Source organism: Astatotilapia calliptera, chromosome 19, assembly GCF_900246225.1.
Source record: "Astatotilapia calliptera chromosome 19, fAstCal1.2, whole genome shotgun sequence".
NCBI lineage: Eukaryota > Metazoa > Chordata > Actinopteri > Cichliformes > Cichlidae > Astatotilapia > Astatotilapia calliptera.
The window spans coordinates 18,284,552-18,305,793 of NC_039320.1; the positions used below are offsets into that span (position 1 = coordinate 18,284,552).

The following is a 21,242-nucleotide window of genomic DNA, read 5'->3' on the forward strand; positions in this document are numbered from 1 at the left end:
TTTAAGCCATTGTTTGAGATTATAGCATTCATTGGGTCAAGTAAGCATGAGAAATAACCAGCTAGTTTGTCTTTCAAGTATTAGCCCATTAAACAAGGAAAATCTTGCTTCCAAGCAGTGACCTTCTCCTTGTGGTTGCTGGGAATTACAGTCATTCAATGTGTGTCTTGGCAAGATGGATGACACCTGCACCCATTGAGCAATCATTCCCTGGTGCGCTATTGTTGTTCTTTCTCACTTTTGCGTGGGAGCAAACTGTATGCATTCCCATGCCAAAACCAATGAAGATAATCATCTCATCTGTGTGATGTATGATCTTCTTTCTTTGGACAAGTTATCAGACGACCTGGAATGTCTGAATACCCGTGTTACCAGTGAAGCTACTTGTTGGTTCTGCTCCAAAGAGTCACTGCACTGTGTAGGAAAAAAAAGATTGTGGTGTGATGCAGCAGTTTTTAACACCGATCCTCGTTGTTTTTCAGACATGTGGTGAATGTGAGAGCCAAAATAAAAGCTCTTTTTCACCACTCTGCATTGGCGATGGGCATAAAATTCACCTAATGTTGTGCCCAGCTCTTTTGTTTCCACTGCTCAGTTCACCTTCACACTGCATCTTAGCCTTGAATGCATGTGTCTGAAATACAAGTGTGGCGGCGTATATTTAAGTGTCTCTAAATGGCTGCGCTCCAGACACTCCTTTGCCATTAGCGCGTGCGCCTCCGCGTGTGTATGTGTGTCTGCAATGTGCTGAATGACAAGCCCTGTCAGTACTATTGTGTATCAGAAATAAAAGAACCTTTAAATAATGGAATTTTCTAATATGCAACTCACTGATGCATGGCAAAGCCATAAACATCAACCAGATGGTGGGTCACTGTAATATTAGGCTCCTCCTTGCAGCTGGAGGAGGGAAGCAATTGCAGAAAGAGTTGCAGCCAAACTCTGGCTAAATATAAGAAAAGTTCAGTAGTATCATCCCTTTAGTGCGTCCTCAGCATGCTCGGTGACTGCATCAGAGACTGTTGAGTGTGAAGTGCTCTCGAGAGTGTGTGGGTTCACTATGGCCGCACTGTATGATTAAAAAGCATTTTGCACTGGCAGTTGGAACAGAAAGGCAGAATACACTGGGGCACAGCGGTGTGAGAATGTTGAGGAAATTACATACTTGGTTTTTTTACACAGAGACAGTTTGATGAAGTGTTTCCATTGGACATTAGCAGGAAAAAAATGAGCTGTCTAACATAATTGTTTGGAATTAATTGCTTCTCTGAAAATAGTCTCTATAAATCAGAATTTATTGCAGCAACAACTTGCATCTTTTGTGGACCTGTCATCACTTATGTAATTGCTGTGCCCTTTCTCGCAGTGTATTCTTTGTACTTTGAGTGAGAGGACACGCCACATCATTGTTCTGTTTTTATTCCACCTAGTTTTCCCAAAATGCAAATATGTTATCAAAATAATCACAAATTGGTTGCATACAACTACTGTAGCTGCTGTTTACAGGTTTTTTGACAAATAGAAAACTTCAGTGTGATTATATGTGCTAATATAAAATTGATTTCTAATACAAATGAATCGATTTTTCAGCACTGCTGGAAATCACTATGGAGTGTCTTATAAATAAACTGCTGTGTGAGTGAGATGTCATGTAGAGGTCAGTTTAGGATTATGGCCACAAACTTTATTTTTTTTCTTCAAGTCCACACAGCCTGTCAGTTCATCTGCCATCAACTCTTCTTCAGATGTCCTGTTTGCAAGGGTGTTAGACAAATACTCAGACAAACACAGCTGAGTTTTGCATTAGTGCTTGTCATCACTTAATCCTTTTGCAACTGCCATCTTGGAGGAACAAAGCAGCATACATTGCTAACTGACACGCTGTGGTCCATAATGCACTTAGACTTACATAATGATACCCTGAGAAGTGAAACACACCTCATGAATTGCTGTACCTAAATTGCATACTGATACTGATACTGATACTCTTTACCAACTGACAGGTCTGCCACATGTGGCAGACCTGTCAGTTGGTAAAGAGTATCTACTTATACTGGTTTGGTTATAATTATGTATCCTTTAGGCCCAGTTTCCCATACATAGATTAAACCTAGTCCTAAATCAAAAGTTGTTTTTCAGTAGGGATTAGATTTTTCTGTTAGTCTAGGGTTACATTTAATCCATGTATGGGAAACTGGATGACAGATTTCCTGTAATCTGAGGTTGATCACAAGGCCCGAAAAACTAAAGTAATCATTTTAGTAAAGTATTCAGATGTGCACAGATAGTCACACCATAGTGTAATGGTTTACACGTCCCTTTGGAGGAGACACACATCTCCTATGGGGTTGCATCAGGAACAGCATGTGGGGGAAAATCTGCCAAATGAAATGTGCCGAGCCGCCTGCTGTGTCGACTTCTTGTGAATAAGTCAACGGCCAAAAGAAGCATCTTCGTCTTTTTCTCTATTTAGATACGCACAGATGCAAAATGTATTCCATGGTTTTAAAAGAATGTAAATAATAGATTACTAATAGATTTTCTGCTCTGTTGTTTTCAGTGTAATTTCTGGTTTGTTTTAATCTCTGCTCATTCTACAACCTAGAGACACGGGCTTTTATTTAGCCATAAAAATGTAGTAGCACCTTTTGTTATGATACAAGTAGTAATGGCTAACTCATATTTCATTTCCACATCAATTCACGAAAATACGTTTTGCATTTTCCCTCCATTACACTTAATGCGGGAGCAATCCTGCTCTGCTGACTATGGCGTGGTGTTGGACCTATTTTACATGCGACTCCTGCTTTACTTTTAACTTAGATCACACAGAGGCTCACAATGAGTTGGGGAGAGTTGTATGTCTTTATCTTTGTTTGCCTTCCTCACAAGTGTCCACTGTTTGAAGAAGTTGTCTCTTTTTCCCCTTTGCACTTCCTCCTCTAGTCAAGTCAAGTCAAGTTTATTTATAAAGCACATTTAAAAACAACCAAGGCTGACCAAAGTGCTGAACAATAAAATACAATCACCTTGAGCATGTTCAGTCACTTCCCAGAAAGTGCACAGGCTGATCGAGCAAACAGGCAGGTTTGGTTTCATCATGTAATCTGATTACCCGTTGAAAGATTTGACGTGCCTCGTCTTCACATCAGGCCTATTAATAGAGAGGACAGAAAACAATCTGTCCAATGGACGGTTGCATTTACCTCTCCAGCGCAGTGTCATTAAGAACCAAAGTCAGGTCAACTGAGCCGTAACAGATGGAATTTTGTTTGACTCTCTGCCACTGGCAACTTGGTTCAGTGCTTCTTAGTTCTCCCATTCGTACATTAAGATGCAACTGTAGACAAAGTAATTTTTACTGTGGTATTTCACTTGATAATTACTTCCCTGGAAAAACCCCAGAAGACACACGCTTTTATAGACAATATGTTTAATTGAGCAAATTAGAAAGACCCCATATTGCACAGCAGCTGTGTACACACACAGTGGAATCTGCAAGGGAAGCCCTCAGAGCCCCAGTAAAGGGATGCAGTGAGAATCGCCAGTTCAAAAAAAAAATCCTGATTGAGTCAGAGAGCCTCCGTGCCAAAGCAGTGGCTTTTCAACACAGATGCACATAGTTAGCATGTGTGTGAAACCTCAGAGCCTTTCAATGATCACCCGGCTGCATTGATTCTGCTGGCATATTGCTGATGTACTGGGTTTGCACGGGTGATATAGTCGGTGGCTTCAGCACTCAGAGGGTTTTTGGACAGAAAAAGAAGTCTTGCCGGATCTCTCATTCAGACCAATGCATAAAAAACTGAGAATTACTGAAGTAGCTGCTGTTTCCAAAAGGCAGAGTGATAATCAGAGTGATGATGAGGTTCTTATGTAAAGTTGCTTGGACTTGCATGGGTTGCACCTCAAAACCATTTGGTAGAAACATGAAAAAATGTAATTTTTACAGAACTTTCCAATTTAAATGGGTTTAAAATGAAAGCGAAACATATCACATGAACGAACATTCACTGTTTTTCCCCAGTTAGACGTTAAACAAGATTCTTATCAGATTGTTTACAGGGTGACTGTCACACACACTGTGTTGCTATCTGATGGTCACAGAGATTTCGCATACATCTACAAGTTCACATGATCTATGTGGAAGATTTGATTGGCTCACAGCACTGATGTGATTTACAAAAACAGAAGACTGACAAAAAAGTCATAACAAAAAAATAGACTGATAAACGTTTGTCACGTTATCACTGTTTGTAGATTATTTATTATTTTATTCACATTTAGTTATGTTTTACTAAAATCTCTAAAAAAAAATTGTGTGCATGGGTTGACTGTCCCAAACCTAAATATGCTCAGTTTAGACTAAGTAGCAATTGCTGAGCATTTGGAAAGCCAACTTGAAACTATAGAGACTCAAACTCATAATTTTCAATTACTCTCATTTCTGACAAACGTATGCTGCCAATGAATCTTTCTTCAACATACTTAATGCTGTCTTAACCATCAGAAATGTCTGGTTTCTGTTTGTAGTCCAGTTGTATTGACCAGTCATGTTTGAGCAGGCTTTGGTTTCATGCTGGTAAACAGTCTGTGCAGAACGCAGAAGGAGTGCATTTGCAGAAATACAATCTTGAAACCGTTGGAAATCATCCAGTGACTGATAAAAAATGCTTTTCATTTATCTTCATTCGTAAGCAGTCATCAGTGCAGTGAACAAAAACGAAAGCAAGGAAAATAGAGACCGAATTACCTATTCTTTTTAAAGTGACTAATCTTGACTGTTCTTTTTTTTTTTTTTTTTTACTTTTTTTAGGTCTGGTAGAGATCTGCTTGATGCATCCCCTCGATGTGGTGAAGACGAGGTGAGCCACATTTTCAAAATAAAAAATTCCTGCAATACCTTTACCAAATGGCTACTTACAAGGACGCCATTTCAGTCCACATCTGCCTTGAATCTTCTTGGTGGGCATTTGCATCTATGCTGTGAAGTTCCGAGCATACCAGGTCCCCCAGCTCAGCATGCCAAGCCAGTTCTGCAATCCACATTTAAGCAGGCCAAGACAAATGCCAAGAGCCTCAGACGTTTTGTGGAAAATGAAATGCATCATTTACCCATTTATTCCTCACACAATGTTAAGGTTAGATGTTTTCTGTTTTTAAGTCACTCTTCTTTTTTTTGCCTCGTTACCTTATTTAAAAAAAAGGCCCAGACCTTTTCTTTCTGAGACTTGCAAAATAAAGCCCATGTCACCGAATCTGTTTGCAGTGTTTTAATGCCTTGTTTCCGTTACCATCTCCTGTTTGTGTGTTATGCAAGAGCGGCAGCAGTCACGAGCTGCAGAGTGATCAGGAGCCTCACACCACAGCGTCTCAGCCAGCCATAAACAGGTCGTGGGCTACTACTAAAGCTTTATAGGCTTTCACAGGCCCAGCCAAGACCCCTGGCTTCGTTCTGGGCCCCCCTACCCCCATTCACTACTTGTCCGTAAATTGTGCAGCTTTTTCTGTCATTTACGGCTGCAGTTTCTTGGTAAATAAATTGCTCGGCGTGCCTTTTAAAAAAGTGAGATGGTTGCACTTTAAAGGCAGTGCCACCACCAGAACACAGAAAAGGAAGCACGGGGGATAAAAGCCAGGGGTGAGCGGTGTTGTATTAGTCGATATTCGATACTTTGAAGGCATACCGTGTGATTTATGGTCATGTGTGGAAGCTATTGGGGTTTATTACAGGTAAGTCTTGAGCGCTGCCTGTCCATCCTCACACAGGGTCAGGGTTAAAAGTGCACTCACTATTTGCTTTGTAATGCTCTTCCTTAAAAAGTGGTAAAAGCTGCACTAAAACTGGACAGGTTTATCTGTTTGTTTTCTGTTTGTGTCGCCATGTGTTGACGTTGATAGGCAGATTTTGGCTGGGAATTGGTCAGTGTAATCTGATTCCTTTCTGTCTTAAATAGGGGATTTTTAAAAATTAATTTAAATCACCACTATAATCAGTATATGAATTTATAAACAACAGGTAGTTGCTGTTTATTTGGCGTGATAATTACACACACAGCTTGTATCTTTGCCGTACACATACAATGCCATGTATGTGTAAATATGCATTCACACTGTACATGTTCACACATGTTCTAACACTTAGTATCTACACATGAATTCATAAACCAAGCATTACATACCAGCTAATTGGGAAACTGAGGGAGCTGAAGTCTATTAGCAGGAACCTTGGAGCCGAGACGCAGACACACCTCCACTGGTTTTCTCTCGCTCTCTGTGTCTCTCCCTCTCTCTCTCAGGCATGGCTCTTATTAGGCACTGGCTCCTGCTTTATTGTCCACCGGTCCAAATTGAACAGCAACTGGTGTAAATTTACTTTTTTCCACCAACACAGAATCAAAGGAGCTTTTTTTTCTTCCTTTTTTTCTTTCTCCCTTTTTCTTTCTTTTGTAGTAAACCCGCCCTAATGTGTACCTGCCGTGGAGTTGATGTTTACCTGTATTGCAAATGAGGATTTGGCTTTCTCCTCTTTCACAGGGACGGGGGGAGCGAACTGCAGATTTAGGACTAGCAGTTTGCTTCTCCACCAGTAGCCAAATACTGCTGTTATGAATCAACAAAATGTAATGTCACGGACCATTTGGCAGCTTTTACTCGTCCAAGATGACTGATTTGGTAGATAAAGAAATAGCTAGACAATGTAATAGCTCTACATATCTATTAAAGCACTTTTGAGTAATGATAGCCAGCATTTCATTAAAGCACATTCGACATTGCTTTAAATATGGGCAAAAGTAAAAGTCTTGTCAGATGACTCACAGTGTGTATTTTTGCCTTTGTTGCTGCACTTTAACTCTCTGTGGTGTGTTTACTGACCAGTCAAGCCATGACTCCTGTTACTCACCTTTGCTAACAAGTACATCTATCTTACATCTGAGGGACTCCTGCTGAGCCCACCTGCCATCAGTTTGACTTACAACCGCTTTCATCGTTAAAAGAGAGTTAAACATACAGTTTCTTGGGCACAAGACAGCATTTTATATTTTTGTGCAGCAAATGAATCAGTAGAGGTTATGTCTTGATAAAAAAAATTCTTAACTGCAAAGTGAATTTAGTGTGAATTGCCCTTTTGGTAATATAATGCACATTTCTGTTAATTGTCATACAATTTCAGATAATTTAATTTAAAATATACCACTCAGAGGTTTTGACTTTTCTTATATTGTGCACTCCTCTGGATAATAAAAAGCCTCAGATATAAATAAAGCATACTTCGCACAAAGCAAAGTTAATTGCCCTTGACCCTGATACTCCCGTCATGGACATGGGCAGGAATGTGGAGGTGAAGAAGGGGGTGGGGGGGGGGGGGGGGGGGGGTGATACGACATGGGAAGGGGAGGGCAGTCGTCACTCTAGCCGAGAGAGACAGTGGGACCGGAGTTACAGCTTTTCATTAACCTGGAAACCACCTAGTTACATGGTTCATGGGCTGTTCTCAGCTCACTTGGAGGTAACAAAGGGTGTCGGGCGGCACTTTCTGTAGGGGGGCTGTGCGCTCGGGGCACCCCATCTGAATCTGATCAGGTTCCCCCTCTCATTAGAGAGTCTCAATGAGCCCGCATTTCCCTTCATGTTGAGATCCTGTTACATGGAGCTCCACCCTTATAAACATGCATGCGCAAACATACTCACACACACATCTGAAACAGCTTCCCATCAACCCTTATGCTGTGCTTCCTTCCAGAGAATGAAACCACACCTTCCTCATGTCTGTGTCTGCCTAAGCAGCTTGTGTCACAGGGAAGCTATTTTTGCTTCTACAGTGCATACATGATCGGATGTGTTTGTTTTAATAAGGCCCCATATTTTTTAAGCAATCGCTCTGACGGAGCCACTCCTTCTTTCTATCTTGTCGCCCTCTGCACCAATTCTGCCTTTTTGCCATTCTAGTTTTTTGTATCCTCTCCTTACGTATTCCTTGTTTGTTCCTCTAAGTCTCTTTCTTTGTCCTCTAACTGCGCTTCATTCAACTTTTTAACCTTTTAAATACAAACGCTTTCTCGTGTTTTTGCATTCTTCTGTGGTTTCAGTTTTTCAGCAAACGTCTCAGTTAACCTGTTGTTGTTTAACCACTACGGTTGTTAATATAAACCTTATTACATAACTACTTCATCAATATCATGTGGAATCTATTGTTTAAACTTGCATCTTTTCTTCTGAATTTGTAGTTAGTTGAGCGATTATATAATGTTTTGTTTTAGATCCCTGTTGTACATGTTTAGAAGATTTGTATTGAATTGTGCAATTCTGTAAATTGTGTTGTATGACATGGCTGTCACTGCAAACCACTAAGCCTGCCAGTAGCTTGTTTCAAGCCTGATTAGAAAAACCTGGTACTAGCCCTCAATTGGGGCAGTATCCATGGAAACACTACCTTCATTTGGTCACAGCACGCATGAAACTTGCTGAGCTTGAAAGTGCTCTTTGATGAGGGCTTTGACAGATGACATCCAGGCTTTTTGGGCAACATGTGACAGCACTAAGGATAGTGAGAGGTTTCAGGCCTCCTCCCTCCACGTCTGTTTGCCCCCAACTGTTTGGTGAACCCCTGTGCACTTAAGGAGGAATCCCTGACACAACCCTCAAACAGCAGGGCACAAAGCAGTAGCAGTCTGATAGCTGATCTTTCCTTGTAAAGGAAAGGCAGGTCAGCGGTAGTCAAGCTGGCTTCTAATCCCCCCCAGCGCTCTCAGTCCGCAGGGCAAGGCTTCGCTCAAAATGTAAAGCTAGACACATGCCGGGCGAATGCAGGATAAACTCAACTTAGTCAGTGCATTGCTTGAGTGAGTTAGTTGTGAGTCCAGTTCAAAAGGCAGAGAGCAATTCTTTTCATGGGCAGAGCAGAACTGCATATTTGGCAGGACTACAATATGAATAGTCATAGCCTAGTCACGCTCGCTTGCATTTCTCAATGGTGAAAAATGCAGTTCAACATAAGTGTTTGTAATATGGTTCATTAGACTGTTGTACTTACCAAGTCTGCCATCCTAATAACACACTATGAATAATTATTTATATGATTATGTTGATTATTTTTACTCATATTGAGCATAGCACAGGTTGAGGCAATCCTCAAAGTCAAGCTAAGCTAGCAATCATAGTTCATCTGGTATTGTAGAATAGTATTACTAATGCTAATAATAACTAATGCTATTCTGTATACTCAAATGGCAGTGGTAAAAATGGTAAATGGCCTGTATTTGTATAGTGCTTTACTAGTCCCTAAGGACCCCAAAGCGCTTTACACAACCAGTCATCCACCCATTCACACACATACATTCGTGATGGCAAACTACATTGTAGCCACAGCCACCCTGGGGCGCACTGACAGAGGCGAGGCTGCCAGACGCTGGCGCCACCGGGCCCTCTGACCACCACCAGTAGGCAACGGATGAAGTGTCTTGCCCAAGGACACAACGACCGAGACTGTCCAAGCCAGGGGTCAAACCGGCAACCTTCCGATTACAAGGCGAACTTCCAACTCTTGAGCCACGATCGCCCCGCAATCGCAATGCTCTACTTTAGTCTGTCTTCACTGCTTTCTCTGCAAGCAGCTTTGCAGCCCACCTTCATACCAACTCTTTCTTTTCATCCTGTGTATCTGTGTATATAGGTTGGCATCAATGCCTCCTCTCCTCTGTAACCTAGAGAGCTGTACTGCTGGTTTTCCTGCTTCAGGCTTTTTTTCCATTGATGCACTTTAAAGGGTGGGTAGAGACTACTAGAACAGCACAGAACCACCAAATATAAATTACTGCAAATGGAAATAATAATTTTCTTTCGCTAAAGCGGTCCTGACTGAAATGCGAACGATGTAGAAAGGCAGAAAGTAGGGGTGCGGTGGGTTGAGGAGGTGCATCGGTCAATACATCCCACGTTTATGCTGACAGTTCATTTTGTCACAGACCTGCAATTAACATTTGTGGTTTTGTTAACCGTAACCATAATCTTTCTCCTACCAAGTGTTTTAATGTGCCTAACTTATACCTTTGTTCATCATAACCACAGTTTTTCCAAAACCTGTGCAGTACTATACTAAACTTTCTGCAGATGCTGCAAAAATAGAGTAAAAAATCTTTTTTTAAAATTGCTTTTGAAACATTATGAGATCCTTCTGTCTTTTATATGATGGGTGTTTGACTTTTTGATGGTGATTTTGTGTTATTTTTGATTTTTTGTAACTGTTGCTCCATTGTGACTTTATTGTATTGCACAGTGAAAAATAAAATTCATTAAAAAATCAAAAGGAGTTTAAGCAATACAATACAAGGCTCATGATCCTTCCTCTAACCTTCCTTTAAGTGCAACTTCACCTTCAAATAAGTTTGTCAGCTCTTGCGTTATATGTGGGCAGCTCTCCCAAGATGACGCCATCAATAAGTCCAAAAATAGTTCAGTGAAAAACAGTGACATATCCCTGAATATACCCTTCCTTCTGTCGAGCAGTTTTAATGAAAAACGTTTAAAATATCAAAGAACTAAGAACTGAAATGTTCCATCTCTTTTCAGGCAAGTCACTGCTTAGTCAAGCCAGATTTGTGTCATCGTGACATTGGTGACTTTTACATCAGTGTTTTTCACGGGTTTATTCAAACATGCCAAAACATCACAGAAAAATAGCTTATATTGTATGATCCTTACAGTCTGTTTGTCATCCTGTTTGGTTGCCTGGTTTTCTCATATTCAGCTGAAGGCACAACAGTTGCGCTCTTGGCGTTGCACCAGTTTGCAACTCAAGAACTTTTGTTTGTGTTGTTGTCCAGAAAGCTACATTTCTTCTTGGTTTCAAACCATACTCTTCTGAATGAAGTCTAGAGTTAGATCATCAAGTTCTTTGGCGTCCTTATTGGTACTCACCCCATATGTAAAATCATCCTACATCAATATGACTGTATTCATTCAGACTTTTTTTTGGAAGTGTTACAGAAACAATCCATTTAGGTTGACGGCTATTGTGGATTAAATGGAAATTTCGACAAACCGCTGACATGTTACATTTTGGTTGGATTAACAGAAAGGCATGCATGTCTGAAAGATGTTACTACCCACTTATTTTAACCTGACTTTCAACCATAAAAAAGCCCTTAAAAACCACACCCATAGTTTTACAGTTGTGACAGATGTTACTAGAGTTACACACAGCTGTTTGAGCTATAGCTAACAGTCATATGGATTATTATAGAAGTTTGTGTTATAGAGGTGCATGTAAAGAGCATATGGCCTGTCAGTGTTTGTAGTTGAGCACCTGTATTCATTATCAGTGAAGAGGTTCACATTCCAGTGCACTAATTACAGAGTAAAAACATAGAGGGCTTTGATTTCACTACACCCTCACTGTGCTGCAACCACACGGCTGCCCCCCTGCCGCACCATTTCAAAACTCAGACATACATGTCTGTGCATCCTTTATTTATTACTAAAGTTCCAGCCTCCCGCGAGAAGCTATTCCCACATTGGAGTCGCTCTTACACAACATTTCAAGCTCAGCACAAATTGTTGTTGCTTTGGAACAACTCGTAGTTGTTTGGCAGTTTCTTTACTCTCTAGATTGCCTCTTTTCTTTCAGTCATTAAATCTTTTAAATCCAATTAAATTGATATTTCGTACTAGTGCCTAAAGCGTAGGTATAAGTTTGTTCCCATTTTTTCATGCAGTGTTTAGGCAGATAGAGCCAAGCATGTTTACTGCACCGGACTACACAACGGTGTGTAATATGTAGTTGACATTGCTCTGAAAGTGATCTGGCCTGTGGGTGAGAAGAAGTCACTGCTCAAGCATTCCAGACTTATTTAAAAACCTTGGCATGATTTGGTTGTAACTTTCATAGGTCTGCATCACTGACTAGATCCATAATTCTTCATGTCACTCAAGCTCTTAAAATAACTGGATTTAAGCTAAAAGATCTGGATGGCGTCCAGTAAAAATTACTGTGGCCTGCACTTGCACAAAGCGTTATGCTTACTTCTTAGTCAGTGATACCAGATAAGGGCAGATAGCAGTTTGTCCAAGAAAGAGTTTAAGAGATATATGTGATGAAAAGAAAGTTGAAAGAAAAGCAACAGAGAAAGGTAACAGTATTCTTCTTTATCCACACGTGGCTGGGTGACTCTTTTTCAACAACTTTCTGATCAGTAAGTCTTTAAATAACAATATTACAAGCCCTGAGACAAACTGGCATCTACACCCTAAAACATCATGACACAAATGTTTAAACAAATGAAGAATGTAACAGCAAGATGACTGAATTTCTTGAAACAAGGCCTCTGTAGTTTAACCTCCTAAGACCCGAACTCTTCCACCGCATGCATTTTTAATTTCTCTTTGATATTTCGGCATATTGGGGCCCGATGAATGTAAAAACAAAGAATTACCAGATTTTTTTTTTTACCTTATTTTTGTTTTTAAGAAAAATAAGAGCCACATATGAGGATATTCGTTTAAAATTTTCATAGAACAGTAGCAGTATAATGTCCTCGTAAGTGGATATCAGGCCCTTATTGTGTAAAATTTAGTATTTTGGTCTAAATAACCCAAAATGTAATGTCAGGTCCTAGGAGGTTAAGTATGATTATTGGCAAATTCAGTCGAGACCTGAGCCAAGGCTGAGACATGTCATGTTGGTAGCTCATGGGAGTCTAAACAATGTTGCAGAAGTTCCCAACCGTGGCTTCTACTGTCCTCTCCTGGACTACTCTATGACTGATGAGATAATCAATCGAAAGACTAGTACCTTAATTATCGAAAAAGAGAGTTGGTCTAGTTTTAGCCATGATAAAAAAAAATAATATTGAGTTATAGTAACCTGAGTTTTTTTTCTTTGTTCTTAATTTGTACTTGAAGAACCTGCAAAAGAGGTTTTACTGTTTTACTTTTACTTTTATATGATGCCATAATTAAAACTGCACCATAGCGCCATAATTTCAGCTAACAGCAGTTGGCAGAGTTTAAAAGACTCTAGATTAAACACCCAAGAAATCCTTCCTGTTATGCAATCGTTTTCTGGAAATGGTGGTAAGACTGCTCATTTTTTCCACCTATCTGATCCACTTCTGCAGCAGTCACGTTCTAAATTTGCCACAGTCCACTCTAACACAGAGTTATCTCTTAGTCAAGCAGAAGTTTGTAATGCTCAAAGCATTTGAGGTCCCAGTCTTAGACTGGCCCTGCCTCATGGTGTTTTATGCAGCTTTTTTTCTTGCTCTTCTCCAGTAACACTGCCTGATCTCAGGTCACAAGGGTCACAGCATATGAGCAGACATCTGGACTAGCGAAACAGTCCCAACATCACCACTGGGATTCAGAGGAACCAGTTTTATCAGTGTGAGAGAGAATCCAGAATGACAGAAGGATTTTGTAGCCCCTTTAACAACCAGACTAACTTTTTTTCTGATATCCAGACTGCATGTATAATTTGGGATTTCCCAGATCCAGTGGGTGCTGGTGAAACCTAACCTGGCCTGGTCCAGATCAAACTCTGGCAGCCTGCCGTGTTGCAAGCACCAAAAGTTTATCACTTCCCTTGAGCTCCCATCTCACATCTTCTTCCCCTTTAATATTTTTTCCTATTCTGTTCTCCAAAGGTTTGTCTTTATATCCCTTCTGCTCCTATTCTCAGTTTTTCCTGTAACAGTTTTATTATAGATTTAATATATCAATTTTTTCTTTGCTCATTTCTTTATGGACAGGGCATAGATGAGTTGAAATCAAACTTAAGTGTGATACACCTTAATTTATGGTGCTTTTTAAATCGAACACACTATTTACTCTGTGGGACTAAGTCATCTCCGTTGTCAAAACAATAAGACGGGAGCCTTTTATTTTGGCTCTTTACCCTGATGCAAGACTGTATGGCTAAAGTCACAATTGAAGGAATTTGCCATGTTGGACCATTTATGTCGGAAATGTGGTCGTAACCTCATGTACCAATGCAATGGACTTTTACCATCTTTATGATCCTGCTCATTAAAATTAACTGTCTGGTTGTAAAAAATAGACTTCCCCTTTATGTTTCCTTCTGGATTGTCTTATGTACTTCAGATCTAACATGAGAAATTGCTCAACTTTCATTCCTCCCCCTTGTGATTCACTTCTTCTTTTTCTTCAATCATATTTTTTGTTTCTCTCCTTTTTTGTCAAAGCACTTGGCATTCCAAGAGAGAAGGCATGGGCAGATCAAGGCTCTCACTGTAGCAACCAGTCCAAATACGCAGCAAAACACATAAATCATAAAACATTCATACTTGGGGAAAATTGCACTATATGAAATACTACAGTATAATAGATAGGTATAGGTAACTGCCTGTTGTAGATTAGGTCATTACTTCTCTACTTAGTGTTTTAATTAAATGTCAGTCTGTCTGAACAGCTATAAATAAGAGTTTTTAAATAAATAGCAAGTCATCAAACTCATCCAGCTATTAATTTCTTTTAAGGGAATATCCATATCTCTTAAGAAAGGCTTTTAAATCTGCCCAGTCAAACCTATGCGCTTGAATCAACCTAGCAACCCCCTTCCTATAGGCTTTTTTTTTTTAACACAGTCTGTAGGTTCACCTCCACATCTCACCATCTATGAGATGACAGCCCATTTTGTCGGTGGCCCATTCAAGCCCATTACCACAAGGGTCTGGGAGCGGGCATAGCCTTGCTAAGCCCTGAAACACTCCTCTGCTATCCATAAAAATACAAAGAATGGGGCTCTAGCCTTCTACTGCACATTCCTTTACCTTTTTGACATCTTTGTGGATGCCTGACATTTGTGCTTTTATAGGTATTGGAGGTCAGGTGGACGAGGTCTTTCGTATTATTTAAACAAGAGTGCTTGTCTCGTTTGCAGAATCACCAACCTGCCCTCGCCTTCACCCTCTCCCGGGTAGCTCTGGGCCTATAAAGCACAAGTACAGAGAGAGTAGGATGTGGGTGAAGAACAAATGGGGGAGCCTTGATGAACTTGCAGATTTCATCACCTCTTGGTATACTGTATCTCCATTAGCTTTCACTGATGATTGAAGAAGATGCTCCAAGCAGTGTGTTTTAAAGAAGCCCCAGGGTTTTCCTTGGGTCTTCCGTCTGTAGAGTTTATGACTTGCAGGGCTGACTCCAAGGCCAAGCAAATCTGCCAGAGCAATATAAAGGATATCTTTTGCTCTTCTTCAGCCAACCAGTATATCTTTGTATTCACTGAGGCCGTGTTAACAGAAACTAGAGCTTTTTGTCTGCACAAATCCCCCCAAACAGGACATCCACTCACAACCAACTGAAGCTTTGGGTCTTGTTTTCTACAACTGGTTGCTGTGAAAAGCAACACAAGCAGTTTCCTAGCCAGGGGCCTGACAGTTCCCCTGCTGCCATAAGTTCTTATATTCATCCCTATTATCTTCTACTCCCTGGGCCTTTCTGCTTGGTCCCTGGCTTTTATGACAGGGTAGAAGAGGGCCATGAGGAAATGAGGTGACCCCGGGGTTACGAGTGGAGTCAGGGGGCTGGAACTGGACCACGGCATTGCCAACCTCACTCTCTTAGGGCCAGTTCGGGTCGAAGTAGGGCAAGCAAAGGAGACAGGGGGAGACTGAGGACAGAGTGCCTTCCATCCTTGACCCCTTCATCATATGACTCTAATTAAGCCAGATTTGAATTTGTTTACAAGCCCCTGTGGTCTTAAATCTTCTTGGTCTTTGCCTCCTCCCAGTACCCCCTGTTTCACCATCATCTCATACCTTGAGTCCTTCTTTTCTTCTTGTCTTTAATATGGTGTCAGACATCTATTTATTATCCTGTTTTTACTAGTTTTCAGGAACCAGTTACAAGCTATTTGGGAATCCACCAAATAGGATTTGAGGGACACCCCTCTAAGATGTTAATCTGTTAGTGATATGAAAGGCCGCTCACCCCACTAAACTTCCCCTCCACTGGAACCTGGGGGCTCTTTATGGCCCCATCAGGCACCCGCGTGGACGACTTACTGCTGACCTTGTGACCTAGAAGTTGAAGCCATATGAGGAGGGAATCTTTCTCTTGTCCCATTACTGCCTGCTTTTTTTACTCGTGTCTCCTGCTTCGCTCCTCAGAATTGCTAATGTTATTTAAGATCTTCAAGTTAGATTTTGTCATCTTGTTAAACACAGTTGTCATCATCTCATTTCACATATAAGACGTTAGTTATTTCATCATGTTTTCTCTAATTCCAAGGCATACAGTGGTGTTAAATGAGGAGTCTTAAATGAGTACCTGAAGCTCTTTACCACTAACAAGCATGATTTCTATTCATTCTTTCAAGATTTACACACAGCTCACCAGACTTTATTAGAGAGGTACCTGCATGTTTGCTGTACAACAAAAAGTCACTCGACTGGCTCCATCGTATTAAAAATTTACACGTAACTCAAGAGCTGTTACTATAGGCTTGCTGGCATGTTAGTACCTGAAATGCTTTGTGCAAAAGGCCTGGTCCTGGTGTGTTGCATGGTTAATTGGATCAGTTGGGTTAAATAAATGTTTAAGTTCTCTCCTGCACTGAGTGGAAGGAGCCTCTCATCATAGTGGAGGAGGGAAAAAAGAGAGGGAAGAAAATAGAGGGAAAACAAGCTCAAATTTGTGCTTTTGAAGCCATGTTGGAGTATAGCCTACACAGGAAATGAGGATAGAAATTAAAAGAAACCAACATCTAGCTATGATAACAGTCCCTATGCAGAGTTAACATAAGTTGATGGAGCTGATGATCATAATATTTAAAGTAACTGAATTTTTAATCAGAAATTTCTTGTTGCAGGTTTCAGATCCAAAGAGGCACCACTGACCCCACCAGCTACAAGAGCCTGGGTCACTGCTTCCGGACAATTTTCCAGAGTGAAGGGTAGGTTATCCTCAGTAGTGATTCAAAATAACACGGGAAGCCACTCATGAGTCTTTCTGTTTTCCTGCACATGAAAAACACAAAGGTTGATAGTGCCATTATTTGCCTATGCTTATTAAATTCATTTCTTTTTAATAGTTCCTTGAGGGGCAAAAGTCAAGCACAAACTCAATGAATGCATCTTTATTACAACAACCTAGAACAATAAAATGTACTGTGACATCAAGGCAAAACTTTAAGTTGGCCACCAAAAACTTGGTGTTTGCTTATGCTGTTGTGTCCATAGGTATGCTATGCTTTTTATGTCTTTAATTCTTAGGAAAAGCTACTGTTGCTGTCATACTAACAGCATATCAGGGAGAAAAGTATGTAGTCAGCTATGCTGTGAGTGACATTTCTTCCAAACATGCTGCTTTATTTAAATGTAACCAAAAGTTATGTGGTTTGGTGGCTATAAGGATGTGAGCATTACAGTTTGGCTTCCTTAAAAATGGCTGATGTGTCTGTCAGCCTCCAAAAATATCCTGCAGCAAACCACTGAACATACCTTATTATACGCTGTATCTCGTACAGGATACGAGTAGACTAACTAAAGACAGCCATCCTGCCATGCTCCCTCCTCGTCTGCCTGCCCTGTCACAGGTCTGTGAGATAGAGCAGGCGTAGGAGAAAGTGTTTGCCACTCGCTCTGTTTACGATGAGCCGACAGCTTTACTGCGGATATAAAGTTGATCTGCTGCAAGGTGTGAGTGAGCGCAAGGCAAGAGGCTGGCTAGTGACAGTTAGAAATCCTCAGTTGGCTGGAGTTCAACACACACACTTATGCTGTTACAGTAGCCATGCCCTCTTCACCCCATACGCATGCTGACAGTGTGACATTTAACGCTTCTTTGCCTACTTTTTGGGTGTGTCCTGCGGGACTAACCTTGTACGAATTTCCAGAGAATTCTTTTGGCACATAAAATGGTTGACATAAAGCGTGGCGTTCACAATATCAACTTAAGCTTTTGAGTGCTGTTTGAGTGTGATCTCATCTAACAAAGTCGAGACGTGCCGCAGAATCACTGAATACGGAAGATCCACTTCCTTGTCGACCAATTATCATTAACAGTATATTTTTGCTGAGTATGTAATCACTCCCCAGTAGCACTTTGAGGATTACCTACAGGCCAAACCACTTAGTTATAATTTATATAAATAATGTTAGGCCCCACTGTTGTAGAATTATTATTAAAAATAAACTTCTCCCGTCAGCTCATGGCAGAACAGGGCCAACACCAGACCTCTCTCTCACTCTCTCTCTCCCTCTTTGAGGCGGTGAGGGAGGAAACCTGAGCTCTAAAGTTGAGCTCAGTGACTAAGCTGAAGAAAGACACAAGCCTGGACACAATAGCTGCACCTATAGTATTTAATTTCATATACAAGGAGATGCACGTGAATGCTTAACACGAATTAAGAGTTATATCTGTTAAAATTTTACATTTGCCATCTCTGAAATATAGCATGAAATCCTGTAGCTGTGCTCATAAGTGTGTGACCGTGTGAACTACACTCACTAACACTTGGTTGTGTATTGCCTTACAGTCTGCACTTCTTTCTTTTTTTGCATGTGGGTGCAGCAGCGTGAGCATGTGTTAAGTGTTTCCGTCTGGAGGCAAACAAAAAGACTCTATTCTCTAGCATTCTTTGCTAGTGTGGTATCCAGAGACTGGGTCGGGACCCAAAGCGCGGCCATGGTTATATTAAAAGGGTCCATGCATTACATGAGAACGGTGGAAATACTGAAGATGAGTGACTAATGCCTGGAACTAACACTGTAGGGTTGAGGGATGTGGGGTTGAATCCAGCTGGGACCACCCATGCAAAAAATATGTATACATTCGTGGTAGTGTGAAGAAGAGCAGATACGATTATGATGATCCAGATCATGTATGAAATGCGACGGTGAAAGGAATAGGTTAAAGGAATATTTGGCATTTTTGGAAACATGCATAACTGGGATCTCTGAAGGGAAATTAAGTTTTATAGCTTATAAAGGAAAGATAGTCCAAGATTATTAGTGAGCTTTTGATGGAGATATAGTAAGGAGGTAAAGAGACATTGTCAAGGCCAGCTGCTTTCTTCTGTTTTTAGTTTTGATCCTAAACTGACCTACTTGCATTGCATTTATAAAGGAAAATACACATATATCTAATCCTCAATTCTATTTATATAGTGCCAAATCCCAACAAGAGTTGCCTCAAGGTGCTTTATAATGAAAGGTAAAGACCCAATAATACTAGAAAGAAAACCCTCAAAATCATACGATCAACTATGAGGAAACATTTGGCAACAGTGGGAAGGAAAAACTCCCTTTTAAGTGGAAGAAACATGAACCAGGCTTAGGGTGGGGCAGCCGTCTGCCGCGACCGGTAAGGGGTGAGCAGAGGGAGTCAGGACAAAAGACACAATGTGGAAGAAAGCCAGAGATGAATAAAAACTAATGATTCAGAATCAAAGCAAGAAAGAACAGTATACTGTTAAACTACTGTTAAACCTACTTATCTTACAGACTGTGCTAGATTAATCCAAATCTCAAACCCCTGACAACCACAACATGTGCTATAGCGTCCTTTTGTTACAGCAGGTAAAAGTGTTTATCGTACAATCTCTTACGTCAGTAACACAGGGTTTTTTTTATTCTAGTTATAGCTATTCGTGACTTAGGTGACATCTAAGTTGCATAAACGGAAGCAGTTTTGGTGGATTTAATCCTGGCCACTGGGAATTCTGTTATTTAGTTCCTGTTAGGAGCAATGTCAAGTTTTAACAGGCACTAGGAAATGCTAAAATATTCTCTGTGCAACATTTTTCAGTTTCCTCAAAGACTGTGAAAATAAAATGTGTGTTCCAAAATGTAAATCGCAGCAACTTTCCAGGTTTGCACATTTTCACTGTTACGCTATTTTTGTCTGTTTTTATTTCTGTCACTGGTATCGCTGTTAGTGGATTTATTTAGTTGGTCTTTTTTGTGTAGTTGTGTCACTGACACGCTTCTCTCCAGATGGATGAAGGCTGTTAAAAAAGGAAAGGTTTATGAAAATGAAAGCCAAATTACACACACAAGCATACAAGTACACCCAACTAATGCTGGGATATACACATCCCTCATCCCTCGCTCTGTGTCAGGAGGCCATTTGTTTAGGAAAGACAAAAAGGGACTTAGTGTGTACTTTACATTGGCAATCAAATAAGGATTCAAATGATGGCCACTCACTAGAGGCCATATTTGTTCTGTAACAAATTTCACTCCTCCTTCATCACCTGGTGGCTCCCCAGCCTGACCACACCCGGGAAATCTGTGGCCACCATTTGCATGGACAAAGAGAGGAGAGGGAAAGGCCTTCCGTCTGACTGAAATAACTTGTTTACACAAACCATATAAGAGATTCATTTTTGGCTTCCAGGCAGCATTTTGCTCAGCGATAATCCCTTGCTCTGGCATGATAATGCGGGCTCAATTACCCAGACCCAGCGCTGCTTGTGTAGCTTCAGGTGTTGATCAAATAGGCTGGATCACCTGATGAAAAGTCTTTTGATAATTAGTTGTGGTTTGCTGCTGTTTTTGCTAGGCGCCCTCGCCGCTGTGGATTCTGTGCAAGCGTAATCGCCTGTCGGTCTCAGGTTATAGTCAGTGGAAATGTGTTCCAGCAGCAAAAATATTTACACTTGTACCCAATCAACCAAGATCATCTCTGTTGACTTTTAGAGAATGTTGCCACAACAGAGCTGGTGCTGCTGTTCACAGGATACAGTCGGCCACGCCATGTTGTCCTCTTTGACTTGTATTCAATATCAGTTTGCCCTCTCTGATAGTTTCGCTTTCCCTTCGCCACAACAAATATTTAATGACCATGTGTACATTTACAGAATATTATTATCTATTATTTTTTATTTTTAGATAAAGAAATTATTTTTGGTAATAAGGCTACTTTTTATTTGTCAGTAAACTCCTTGGAAAGGCCTAAAAGATTAGTTTTTGACTCCTTAGTCCCATTAATTGCTGTCAGGGTGGTGTGTTTGTTTAGATGACAAATGGGGGGGAGGCTAGATGATTTCCTGAAACAACTGAGAAATACCGAGTAAATCGTGTCTTTTCTCTGAACCTTTTTTTTTTTTAGCTGTGCATCAACCCACATTTGGAGCCTCTACTTGAGTCTCTATCTGCAGGTCGAGAAAGAGAAATTCTTATTTTGTAGCATAGCAAAGACTTTGTAATATTAGCCTTGAGTTTTAGAAGTAAATCTTCAGAACGCCATCAGGTTTCTGGTAACTATTCCTTCAAAATGAC

The 21,242-nt window shown here is 40.6% G+C and overlaps 1 protein-coding gene across 1 annotated transcript in view; it reads left to right on the forward strand.

The window, feature by feature from the left end:
• Positions 1–21,242, forward strand: part of slc25a21 (solute carrier family 25 member 21) — an 85,519-nt gene that overhangs the window by 52,738 nt on the left and 11,539 nt on the right. The window contains exons 3-4 of the mRNA XM_026153008.1: positions 4,817–4,865; positions 16,829–16,912. Of these exons, the coding sequence (XP_026008793.1) occupies positions 4,817–4,865; positions 16,829–16,912 (133 nt within the window). The remainder of the gene's footprint in view (positions 1–4,816; positions 4,866–16,828; positions 16,913–21,242) is intronic.